The sequence below is a fragment of the Plectropomus leopardus genome, chromosome 6 (genome assembly GCF_008729295.1).
Source record: "Plectropomus leopardus isolate mb chromosome 6, YSFRI_Pleo_2.0, whole genome shotgun sequence".
NCBI classification, from domain to species: Eukaryota; Metazoa; Chordata; class Actinopteri; order Perciformes; family Serranidae; genus Plectropomus; species Plectropomus leopardus.
In genome coordinates, this window is record NC_056468.1 from 6,879,693 (window position 1) to 6,893,147 (window position 13,455).

At 34.8% G+C, this 13,455-nt stretch overlaps 2 protein-coding genes across 2 annotated transcripts in view; one reads left to right on the forward strand and one right to left on the reverse strand.

The window, feature by feature from the left end:
• Positions 1 to 2,796: 2,796 nt before the first annotated feature.
• The window catches only part of arhgap25 (Rho GTPase activating protein 25), a 56,678-nt gene continuing 46,019 nt past the window's right edge, over positions 2,797 to 13,455 (reverse strand). The window contains exon 12 of the mRNA XM_042488778.1: positions 2,797 to 3,047. The gene's annotated coding sequence lies outside the window, so the exon portion shown is untranslated. The remainder of the gene's footprint in view (positions 3,048 to 13,455) is intronic.
• ch25hl3 (cholesterol 25-hydroxylase like 3) overlaps positions 3,072 to 13,455 on the forward strand; it is a 29,226-nt gene continuing 18,842 nt past the window's right edge. Inside the window, exon 1 of the mRNA XM_042488780.1 lies at positions 3,072 to 3,829. Within this exon, the coding sequence (XP_042344714.1) occupies positions 3,390 to 3,829 (440 nt within the window). The 5' untranslated portion in view covers positions 3,072 to 3,389. The remainder of the gene's footprint in view (positions 3,830 to 13,455) is intronic.

Genomic DNA, 13,455 nt, shown 5'->3' on the forward strand with positions numbered 1-13,455 from the left:
TCAGTTGTGAATGTGCAATGAAGATTTTGTCATTTGAGAATAAATTACTGTGGGTTATTCTTTGAGAAATCTACTGTGTTATTAAGAGTTTTTATTACGTCTCCGCGCCGGCATTGGCCATACCCAGAGGCGTTTTGTTTTTGGGTTGTGCGTTTGTCCCATTTTTGTGAATGTGATATCTGAAAAACGCTGTGAGGGAATGTCTTCAAATTTGGCACAAATGTCCACTTGGAATCACTGATCAACTGACTAGATGTTAGTGGTCATAGGTCAAAGGTCAAGGTCAATGTGACATCAAAAGGGGCTTCCATTTATTGTCTGCAGAGCAGCTCCAGACTTGATACTTGATGAAATCCCAAGTTTGAGACTTCTCTGGTTTCTGGCTTTGAGAGAGAGTCGCTCATGTTCACAAATGTTTATCTAACTTTCCTAGACATGGAAATAACATATTGCAATTCTTAACTTAGGTGTTATTTCCCTCCTAAACATGAATGGTTGGGCAAAAAATGAATCCTCGTTCTCATTTTTCTAATAATTTTTCTAAATAAACAAAATACATTCAGATAAATATGAATCAAATCCCAAGACAGACAGAAGCAGAGAAACACATATACAATACTTTAAAAAATAATATATATAATACTTCTTAACATTTACATTATTAAAAAGTGGTCCAATAGGAAACCACCGTAATAGCTCTAAGGTGGTTCCTAGACCTTATAATTCTTTTCTTGTACCAGGTTGTAAAAAGGAGTGTAGTAGTGTGAGGTGCTCTGATCAGATTACACTTCATAAGAGTAAATATAAAAAGATATCTAGACTGTGAAGGTAAGGAGTTGGACTAGTTTTACACGCCTTGATTAAATGATTGCATAACATTGTGGCACAGATTTTGGTATTGAATTTCTTTACAGGTCTACGTTAAATTCCCTGGAATCCTGGATCATTGCTTTAACATGCATTCAGAGAACGGAAAGCAGTGTTACTGGGGTACAGACTAGATCCGTGAGAGATAATAGATGAATCATTTCATTTTGTAATGATTCAGTCACAAATGTCTGTCTAGGGTTCAACAGCAGTGAGTTGATCTGGATGTCTTGGATGTAACTTACGTGTAACCACAGAACATTTTGTTCATGAGTTGCTTATTAACTCTAAACCAACAAATAATTACAACCAAATGGTCACTTTACAGGAAACGTTCAGGAAATGAAAGTATTTTGAAGAAACAAAAAAGAAACAGTACAATGAAACAGCTTTTTTGACTCTTCCACTACATTAACACAGACACCCACTCCCACATGTATGCTGCAGTACAATCTGGCACCATATTTACAGTGTCGAGACAGCGTCTGTATAGTGTCTAGTGTCTATCTCAAACAAATACACTGAATACAAATATGACAAGATAACACTTATTTTTCTCCCATTTTTAATGAAATGAAAGATCTAAGACTTTTTCTATATACACAAAAGGCTTAGTTCTCTCAAATGTTCACAGACATGTTCAAATCTGTAAGCGAGCACTTTGTCAACATTATAGATCCATCATACAGATGTAACATATCTAATAATAATCCATTTTATTCATAGAGTGCTTTTCACATTACTCGGACGCTTAACAGAGACAAAAACAAAGTCAATTTAAGTCAGTTTAACATCAGTAAAAGCAAGACAGACAAGCATGAAATGTGCATAAATCAAACATTAAATCCAAACGTAGATGATTAAACGGCATGATTTTTATGACACAGGTGTGCCTTGGGATGGTAGCAATTAAAGAAAACTCAGAAATGCACAGTTTTTATTACATAACACAAAGTCAAAGATGTTGCGAGTTTTTAGGGAGTATACCATTTGCATGCTGACTGCAGGAATGTCCATCAGAGCTGTTGCCTATAAATTGTACTACAATAAGCAATCTCCAAGGGGGTTCCTATGAATCTGGCGGTACGTTCAACCAACGTCCGGAGGGCAGGACCTCCACATCTTGCTTTTTCACCTGCAAGATCATCTTTGAGCAGGTGAAGATGTTGGATGTGGAGGTCATGCTGACCTGGTGTGGTTATACCTGATCTGCTGATATGACGCTGGTTGGATGTACAGCCAAATTCATGGCAACAACATGGTTTATGGTAGTAAAATGAACGTACAGTTTATGGACAACAGCTCCGGTGGACATTCCTGCAGTCAGCATACCAATGGTACACTCCCCAAAACTTAAGGCATCTGTGGCATTGTGCTGTTTCACAAAACTTCATTTAAGACTGTCCCTTTATTGGCACCAGCTTAAGGCACACTTGTGTAACAACCTGTTGAATGAGCAATTTAAGAAGAAATGACCCAGAAATTAGCAAAAGAAAAAAGTAAGAACAAAGCAAAACAGTTAAAGCACCTGAAAATTAGGAAAAACAACAAGAAAACGCATGAGAAAGTTGAAAAAAATAAGCAAAACTGCTTGAAAATTATAATAATTATATAAGATATATTTAAATGTATCATTATGATAATTCTAAATGTAATTCTCTGGATTTTTTTCTCTAGCTTTTTTAGAAACTAATTTTCCAAATATACTGTTTCTTTTGTGTATGTTTTTGTTTAGTTTAAAACTAAAACCTGTTTGGCCACTTAACGGGCAGCTGGAAACAAGTTGTGAAACACAGCACTGATATACAGTACTATTACCTTGCAAGTTGATATGACAAACTTGTTAACAATGCTTATCTACACATCCAAAAACCAAGGCGATATTTAAATGTTTTATTCCCGAGAATAATCACTTACTTTTTATCCTGCTTGTCTGAGAAATGATGCTGCCCCCCCCGGGGGAAATGCTGGAATTGAGAGTTTATCTAAATCTGAGTCACAGTTGAAACAGTATCTGCAATCAAACATGTTATCTGTCATTGTGTCACGATCAGAAAAAAAAAAAACGTCTTCTGATGTGCCGATCCGTCTTGAGAAAGCCCCTATACTTCCATCAGCCAACTCTGTGTAGGCGGTCACAGTGCGTAAAACTGAAAGCAGTCATCCGCCTATTTAGTTACCTGTTTTATGAAAAGAAAGGAAAAGAAAGACACTTTAATTAGGCTTTGGATATGTTTGGATCAGGAGATCAGGGGCTCCTCCTTCTCCACCCACCACCGTGTTGGGAGAAACTTCTGCAGAGGTATGATATAGAAGAAGCGGGGCTGCATACGGGGCTGCTTACATTTTTTGCGTGGAAGAGACATTATCCAGGATTGAGCCTTCTGGAGTGCATTTGCAACGGAGACTTAACATTCACACCAGCAGTTTACCTTTAAAGGACTGATTTTCTTTCAAGAAAAAAAGCGATTTCTTTTTTAAGAACTGTTAAAAGCACGCTTCATGAAGAAGATGAAGCCGTGATGAATGCGCTTTCTACGGAGCATGGAGAGGGATATGCGCCTATCCTCCAGGGGCTGTGGGAGTCGATGAGAACGGGGCAGGAGGAGATCCTGCTCTCTCCTTACCTGCCTGCGTCTTACGCCTTCTTGACGCACGTCCTGCTCTGCGCACCTTTCCTCGCGCTGGACGCGATGGGGAGCGTGTGTCAACGGGTCCGCACATGGAGGATCACTGCAGGCTCGGATCCGCCGCCGTCTCTTCGAAGATGGTTTGACTGTTTCTGCAGGCTTCTGTACAGATACCTGACCACCGTCCTCCCCGCAACCGCTCTGTTACACTTAGTGAGGAGTCCCGCGTTGCCGGAGCTGGCTCCGTCCTGCTGGCAGCTCTTTGTGGAGGTGTTCGCGTGCTTACTGCTTTTTGACACGTTCTTCTTTATATGGCACATCGCCATGCACAGGTAATCAGTCTGCACCCGTGTCATGTCCAGTTTTTCTTCTGTATCTTTATTCTACTCTGTAAACAATTGCTGTTAATTTAAAGCCAATCTCCAACAGCTGTTTGTGTCAAACGGTTTGGTACTGTAGTTTGCAATGCATTTTGGGTTGCTCCACTTTCAGAAAAAGGGCAGCAGGGTGCTGCATGGAGAATTTGGAGCTCAGGTTTGATTTAAAGGGGCCCTGTTATGCTTTTTGAGGTTTTCCCTTTTCTATATTGTTTTGTGAAGTATTTTTGTGCTTGCAAGAAATAAGTAATACAGCCCCGAGTCTCTGTCTGAAACCACCAACTATAATACATCCATGGAAACCACTACTTTGGTGTTTACGTCCCCTAACATTGTGACATCATGATGTAGCAAATAAAATAGTATGTGAATAGAGAGATCCAGCTGACCAATCAGAGCAGACTGGAGCTCTCAGTTGGCAGGACACATTTATAAGCACAATTTCCATTCATTTAAGAAGTCATGCAGCTCCTGCGTTGTCAACAACAGGGATCTTTAAATATTTCAAAATAAAATGCCTTGGGTCAACAACTGATTGGATTCCGTCCACAGAGACTGTCAGGGGGCTTTTGTTTTAAAAATAGAAGCAGGGAAGTTTAAGTAAAACAGATGTCTTTGTATTTCCTCATCTCTGTGGCAGAGAGAGACTTTTAAACTGCAGTAAAAGGTGCTATAGTCACAATATAATTATCGAAACACCATTTCCCCCTCTATTTCTGCTCTCTATTTTCTTCGGCAGTGTGCACACACTAACTTGTTAACATGGTCAACAAAAAAAACAAAAAAACAACCCAGGTATGGTTTTGCTCAAACTATGCTGAAGCGTGCAATGTGAAACAGGCCAGAGGCACATAATGTGTTTGTTGAACATTAAAGCATGTCAGTCTATTCTAGTAGGCCCCCAAAATACGAATATGATCCCGAAAATGAGCATAATAGGGCCCCGTTAAAGTTAGTTTCGTAAATCTAACATTAGGCTAGTGCTTTTTATTTCTAAGTCAGTTTTCTTTTAGGAAAATAGACAGAAATAATTTGCCGAGGGCAGTTGGACAGCAGTTTAGACAGTTGTTTAGATGGTGATTAGAAGATTTTTTTTTTTGCCAGTATCGTGCTCATTTTGCTAAGAATGTTGGATATCAAACTGATGCTGAACAGGCTGTCTAGCTAGTTTTAATATGTCATTTACCAGAGAGGAGGAGATTTGAGTAGCTTAAAAGATTAGCCTATTTTGGTCGATTTATTTTGGTAACAGCAATAAAATGGTCTGCAGCTGAGGAATGACATTGTTGTTAACCTGGCAGTTAAGCACAAAGAGGCCAGCACTGGCAGGGGGAAGCAGCAGTAAAACAGAACATTAACCCACTAGAATGTTGTAGCATGTTGGGGATATGTGGGTCGCATTTTTGGTTTTGTAGCATTGAATTTGTAAAGTATTCTATGCTAATCTAATAAACACAACCCAATGTAGGGTTTATCTCCTTGCCCCTAGTTGCAAGGCATCCCATTATGCCTCAATATTCTCATAAACAGCTGTGGTTAATCCAGTAATTTACTGTATAATGTGGACATACAGAAATATACTATTTTCTGTTTTACAGTAATAGACTGTGAAGTAATTTCACAGTATGAATACTGTAAAATTACAATATTTTGCTGGTGTCTGCTGCCAGCTTTTTGCTGTTATTTAACATTAAAATATTTACAGTGTATACAGTTGATCATGGATGCTGCACTTGAAGGATGGATTTTTGATCTTTTTTCCATGGCTATTTATCATTGCTTTGGGTTTCCTAAATCAATATCAGTTATAAGTAAATGCTATGTATATATAAGAGTATTTTTACTGCTTAACCTTTTTGCCAGGCAGCCAATTTCAGCTGGAAAACTGTTACCAGCTTCAGTTCCCCATCTGTGTTCTCTTTATATCCACCAGACTCCACTGATAAAAACAGTCATTTTAGCACGTCGAACACAGCAGCTGCTGGTCTACCGCTACTTCGATCGGTTCATTAGTTTGTGTTATTGTGTGACTTAAGTAAATTGGAAGGAATCCTTTTAAAAGCCAGATATTTTTTATGGTGTTTTTCAAAACATACTATACCATAATATTTTGTCTGACATTTGTATGACATACTATAGTATAACTCTTTTTAAATGAAATTTTTGACAGCATACTATAGTATGATTTTCCATTATATTTGATGACATGTTTTAGTGTGACTTTCTATGACATTTCTTCGACATACAACACTATGACTTTTTGTGACATTTTTTGATGACACACTACAGTATGACTTTTTTTCTATTTTTGATGACAAACTATACTAAGACTTTTTAAAGGTTACTGATGACAAAAATAATATGACTTTTATGACATTTTTGATAACATGCATTTTGGACAATATTCTTTACTATAAGTTTTTTATGCCATGTTGGATGCCGTTCTTTAATCTGACTTTTTTTCATGCCATTTTGAACGACATATGATACTGTGACTTTTTTGTCCCATTTGGTACAACATGCTATACTATAAATTTATACAATTTTTTTTAAGACATAGAATATATTTATATATAGTTTACATTATTATACCAGTTGGGACGAGATAATATGACTTTTTCTAAGCCATTTTGGACAACATATACTGTGATTCATTTATGCAATTCTGCAACATACTATGCTTTGGCCATTTTATGCCATTTTTGAAGACATGCTGTACTGTTGACTTTTTTATGCTACTTTGGACGACATACTACAAAATGACTTTTTCATACCAATCTGGATGACATACTGTACTATGACTTTTTGACGACATTTTTTTGCCATTTTGGACGACCAGCGGTTCTCTGAATTTTTATGCCATTTTAGCCCACATACTATAGTATGACTTTTTTATGCCATTTTGGACAACATAGTATACTGTGAGGTTTTTAATGCCATTTTTGGTGACATCCTATGCCATCATGTTTTTATGCCAATTTGGATAACATCTAGTCCAAAATCACAGGAAAAGTCATACTTTTGCATGTCATCCAAAATGCACAAAAAAGTCATACTATAGTATGATGTCAAAAATTACACAACAGTTATATTGCAGCATTTTGTCCAAAATCACAACAAAAAGTCATGCTATTGTATGCCATCCAAAATTGCAAAAAGGAAAATAATTCTGCATACTTCTGCTCTAAATCGCACAAAAAAGTCATACGATAGAATGTAATCGGAAGTCAAACCAAAAAGTCTATAGTATAGTATGTCATCCAATAACGCTGAAAAAAGTCATACTATAGTATGTCGTCCAAAAGCGCAAAAACAGTTATATTAAAGGTTGTTGTCCAAAATTTTCTTCAAAGCAATTACTTGGCGGGCCAGAACATAATCAAAGGCTTATTTAAGAAATTGATTGATTTAAAAAAAAAAGAAGAATGCAACTGAAATTTGCAATAGACCCGCTTTATAGGACACACATGTTTGGGATATGTAGAGAATGGATAAAAATAACTCAAGAAATAACAGAGGACATGGATAGGCCCATTATGAAATAAAATCATGAATTGTATATATAAAATTGAGTTATCAAATGTTCTTAATGAGCCTGGTTTATTTCCCCTTTTCATATTGTGAATAATAAATATATAGCAGCCTATCTACCTACTGCTTATTTTTTACACACAAAACATCACCAATTTGACTTTCTTTTCTCAGAATTTTTTCTAGCAAGAGAAAACGTCACTATCAAAAAGTCTAAAGAGGAAAGTTGACAAATGACAGTGAAAATAGTGCATTCATTGAAGAATGGAGAGACAAGTACGCATTCATCCTACCTGGTTTTGTGAATGCAAAGCCAGTGTGTCTTATCTGCAGTGAAGCTGTTGCTACGTGCAAAGAATACAATATCAGACGGCAAGTCAATGGATAGTATCTTTGCCTCCGTGAAACAGGTGCTCCTATCTGCAAGCTCCGCTACTCGCTGCATAGACGCGCGGTGTGTCTCAACATGCTATTTCATGTGGTTTGCAGCTGTTTTTTGGATGTCATATTTTGATTTCCTCTTTTTTTTTGTTTTTTCTTTGGCTTTTCATGCCTTTATTATTGTGCAGTCAGAGAGTGACAGGAAAGGGGGAGAGAGAACGGGGATGACACACAGCAAAAGGCTGCATGCCTGACTCAAACCCAGGCTGCTGCAAAGGACTCAACATACTATACTATGGTGTTGTTGGCCATTTTTTCAACATGCTATATTATGACATTTTTGACCTTTTTTGCCACTTTGTTTACTACATACGCATCTCTACAAGCTATAATATGTCGTTTCAGCCATTATGACATATCAAAGTCTGACATTTTTCAACATACTATACTGTGGCGTTTTAGGCCATTTTTTTTAATGATGTTTTTGTCCCCCCCCCCCCCCCCCCACACTTTGTATTGTATGACACATCTCCCAGAACTTTAATATGTCATTTTCAACCCATTTTATGACATGTCAAAATTTGAAAATTTTCAACATACTATACTATGGTATTATTATTTATTTACCATTTATTCGACATGCTTAAAAATGATGTTTTTTGCCTTTTTTCCATATATATAATATGTTGTTTTCAGCCATTTTTATGACACGTCAAAATTTGACATTTTTCAATAAACTATACTGTTACGTCTGACATATATGATTTTTTTTGCATTTTTTAGTCTTTTTTCTACTGTTTGCTATGACATCTGAATACAAGCTATAATATGTCATTTTAAGCCATTTTTATGACATTTCAGAATTTGAAATTATCCTCATACTATACAATGGTGTTTTAGGCCATTTTTTTCAATATGCCAAGTTATGATGTTTTTGGCCTTTTTTTCAATTTGTATACTATGACTCATCTCTCTGACTGATCTTTTATAAAGTCAAAATCCTAAATTTCATGACGTATTTTACTAGGGCGTTATGACACTTGGACTTTTCAAGCCTTTTTTTTTTTTTTTTACAATTTGTATAATATGACGCTTCTCTACAAGCTATAATATGTCATTTTCTCAGCAATGTTCATGACAAGTCTTGGAAATACTAAATACTATGGCGTTTTAAGACATTTTTTCAACCTGCTAAATCATAACGTTTTTGGCCTTTATTTCCACTTTGTATTCAGTGACACCTCTCTGCAAACTGCAAGATGTCATTTTTAGCCATTTTTGGGAAATGTCAAAATTTGACATTTTTGTCAAAATATAGTATATTATGCGATTTTTGGCCATTTTTTCAACATGCTAAATTATGACCATTTTGGCCTTTTTTTGGCCTTTGTTTACACTTTGTATAATAAGATGCCTCTTTACAAGGTATATTATGTTGTTTTTAGCCATTTTTGGTACGTGTCAAAATTTGACATTTTTGCCATACTATAATATGTGATTTTTGGCCATTTTTTCAACATGCTAAATTAGGATGTTTTGGGCCCTTTTTGACCTCTGTTTCCACATTGTATACTACTACGCGTCTCTACAAGGTATAATATGTAGTTTTTAGCCATTTTTGGGACATGTCAAAATTTGACATTTTTGTCATACTATAGTATGCGATTTTTGCCATTTTTTCAACATGCTAAATTATGATGTTTTTGGCCCTTTTTTGCCCATGTTTCCATTTTGTATAATAAGTCGTGTCTCTACAAGGTATAATATGTTGTTTTTAGCCATTTTTGGGACATGTCAAAATTTGACATTTTTGCCATACTATAGTATGCGATTTTTGGCCATTTTTTCAACATGCTAAATTATGATGTTTTTTGGTTTTTTTGCCTATGTTTCCATTTTGTATACCACTACGCGTCTCTACAAGCTATATAATGTAGTTTTTTAGCCATTTTTGGGAAATGTCAAAATTTGAAAATTTTTGTCATACTATAGTATGCGATTTTTGGCCATTTTTTCAACATGCTAAATTATGATGTTTTGGGCCCTTTTTGGCCTATGTTTCCATTTTGTATAATAAGTACGTGTCTCTACAAGGTATAATATGTAGTTTTTTAGCCATTTTTGGGATATGTCAAAATTTGACATTTTTGCCATACTATAGTATGTGCGATTTTTGGCCATTTTTTTCAACATGCTAAATTATGATGTTTTTGGCCCTTTTTTGGCCTCTGTTTCCATTTTGTATAATAACTACCCGTCTCTACAAGGTATAATATGTAGTTTTTAAGCCATTTTTGGGACGTGTCAAAATTTGACATTTTTGCCATACTATAGTATGCGATTTTTGGCCATTTTTTCAACATGCTAAATTATGATGTTTTTTGGCCCTTTTTGGCCTCTGTTTCCACGTTGTATACTACTATGTGTCTCTACAAGCTATATAATATGTAGTTTTTAGCCATTTTTGGGACATGTCAAAATTTGAACATTTTTGCCATACTATAGTATGCGATTTTTGGCCATTTTTTCAACATGCTAAATTATGATGTTTTTGGCCCTTTTTGGCCTATGTTTCCATTTTGTATACCACTACGTGTCTCTACAAGCTATATAATATACTTTTTAGCCATTTTTGGGACATGTCAAAATTTGACATTTTTGCCATACTATAGTATGCGATTTTTGGCCATTTTTTCAACATGCTAAATTATGATGTTTTTGCCCTTTTTTGGCCTATGTTTCCATTTTGTATAATAAGTTGTGTCTCTACAAGGTAAAATATGTTGTTTTTAGCCATTTTTGGTACGTGTCAAAATTTGACATTTTTGCCATACTATAGTATGCGATTTTTGGCCATTTTTTCAACATGCTAAATTATGAATGTTTTTGGCCCTTTCTGACCTCTGTTTCCACGTTGTATACTACTATGCGTCTCTACGAGGTATAATATGTAGTCGTTTTTAGCCATTTTTGGGACATGTCAAAATTTGACATTTTTGCCATACTATAGTATGCGATTTTTGGCCATTTTTTCAACATGCTAAATTATGATGTTTTTGGCCTTTTTTGGCCTATGTTTCCCACGTTGTATACTACTACGTGTCTCTACAAGCTATAATATGTACGTTTTTTTAGCCATTTTTGGGACATGTCAAAATTTGACATTTTTGCCATACTATATAGTATGCGATTTTTGGCCATTTTTTCAACATGCTAAATTATGATTTTTTGGCCTTTTTTTGGCCTATGTTTCCATTTTGTATACTACTACGTGTCTCTACAAGCTATATAATATGTGGTTTTTTAGCCATTTTTTGGAATATGTCAAAATTTGACATTTTTGCCATACTATAGTATGCGATTTTTGCTCATTTTTTCAACATGCTAAATTATGATGTTTTTTTGGCCCTTTTTGGCCTATGTTTCCATTTTGTATACACTACGTGTCTCTACAAGCTATATAATATACTTTTTTTAGCCATTTTTGGGAAATGTCAAAATTTGAAATTTTTGCCATACTATAGTATGCGATTTTTGGCCATTTTTTCAACATGCTAAATTATGATGTTTTTGGCCCTTTTTGGCCTATGTTTCCATTTTGTATACCACTACGTGTCTCTACAAGCTATATAATATGTTTTTTTTAGCCATTTTTGGAATATGTCAAAATTTGACATTTTTGCCATACTATAGTATGCGATTTTTGGCCATTTTTTCAACATGCTAAATTATGATGTTTTTGGCCTTTTTTGGCTTTTTTTCCACTTTTATATACTAATAACTACGTGTCTCTACAAGGTATAATATATGTTTTTTTTTAGCCATTTTTGGTACGTGTCAAAATTCAACATTTTTTGCCATACTATAGTATGCGATTTTTGGCCATTTTTTCAACATGCTAAATTATGATGTTTTTGGCCCTTTTTTGACCTCTGTTTCCACGTTTTTATACTACTACGCGTCTCTACGAGGTATAATATGTGTTTTTTAGCCATTTTTGGGACATGTCAAAATTTGACATTTTTGCCATACTATAGTATGCGATTTTTGCCATTTTTTCAACATGCTAAATTATGATGTTTTTGGCCTTTTTTTGGCCTATGTTTCCATTTTTTATATAAAGTCGTGTCTCTACAAGGTATATAATGTTGTTTTTTAGCCATTTTTGGACGTGTCAAAATTTGACATTTTTTTGCCATACTATAGTAGAATGCGATTTTTGGCCATTTTTTCAACATGCTAAATTATGATTTTTTTGGCCTTTTTTGACCTCTGTTTCCACTTTTTATACTATACGCGTCTCTACAAGGTATAATATGTTTTTTAAGCCATTTTTGGACGTGTCAAAATTTGACATTTTTGCCATACTATAGTATGCGATTTTTGGCCATTTTTTCAACATGCTAAATATTATGATGTTTTTGGCCTTTTTTGGCCTATGTTTCCATTTTGTATAATAAGTCTTGTCTCTACAAGCTATAATATGTTGTTTTTAGCCATTTTTGGTACGTGTCAAAATTTGACATTTTTGCCATACTATAGTATGCGATTTTTGGCCATTTTTTTCAACATGCTAAATTATGATGTTTTTGGCCCTTTCTGACCTCTGTTTCCACGTTGTATATACTATACGCGTCTCTACAAGCTATAATATGTAGTTTTTAGCCATTTTTGGGACATGTCAAAATTTGACATTTTTGCCATACTATAGTATGCGATTTTTGGCCATTTTTTCAACATGCTAAATTATGATGTTTTTGGCCTTTTTTGACCTCTTTTTTCACTTTTTTATACTACTATGACGCGTCTCTACAAGCAATATAATGTAGTTTTTAGCCATTTTTGGATATGTCAAAATTTGACATTTTTGCCATACTATAGTATGCGATTTTTGGCCATTTTTTCAACATGCTAAATTATATGATGTTTTTGGCCTTTTTTGGCCTTTGTTTCCACTTTTGTATAATAATTGTGTCTCTACAAGGTATAATATGTTTTTTAGCCATTTTTGGGACGTGTCAAAATTTGACATTTTTGCCATACTATAGTATGCGATTTTTGGCCATTTTTTCAACATGCTAAATTATGATGTTTTTGGCCTTTTTTGACCTCTGTTTCACTTTGTATACTACTATGATGTCTCTACAAGCTATAATATGTAGTTTTTAGCCATTTTTTGGGACATGTCAAAATTTGACATTTTTGCCATACTATAGTATGCGATTTTTGGCCATTTTTTCAACATGCTAAATTATGATGTTTTTTGGCCTTTTTTGGCCTTTTTCCATTTTTTATACTATGAGGCGTCTCTACACAGGTATAATATGTAGTTTTTAGCCATTTTTTTTGGGACATGTCAAAATTTGACATTTTTGCCATACTATAGTATGCGATTTTTTTCATTTTTTTCAACATGCTAAATTATGATGTTTTTGGCCCTTTTTGGCCTTGTTTCACATTTTGTATACCACTAACGTGTCTCTACAAGCTATATAATATACGTTTTTAGCCATTTTTTTGGGAAATGTCAAAATTTGACATTTTTGCCATACTATAGTATGCGATTTTTGGCCATTTTTTCAACATGCTAAATTATGATGTTTTTTGGCCCTTTTTTGGCCTTTGTTTCATTTTTTGTATACACTACGTGTCTCTACAAGCTATATATA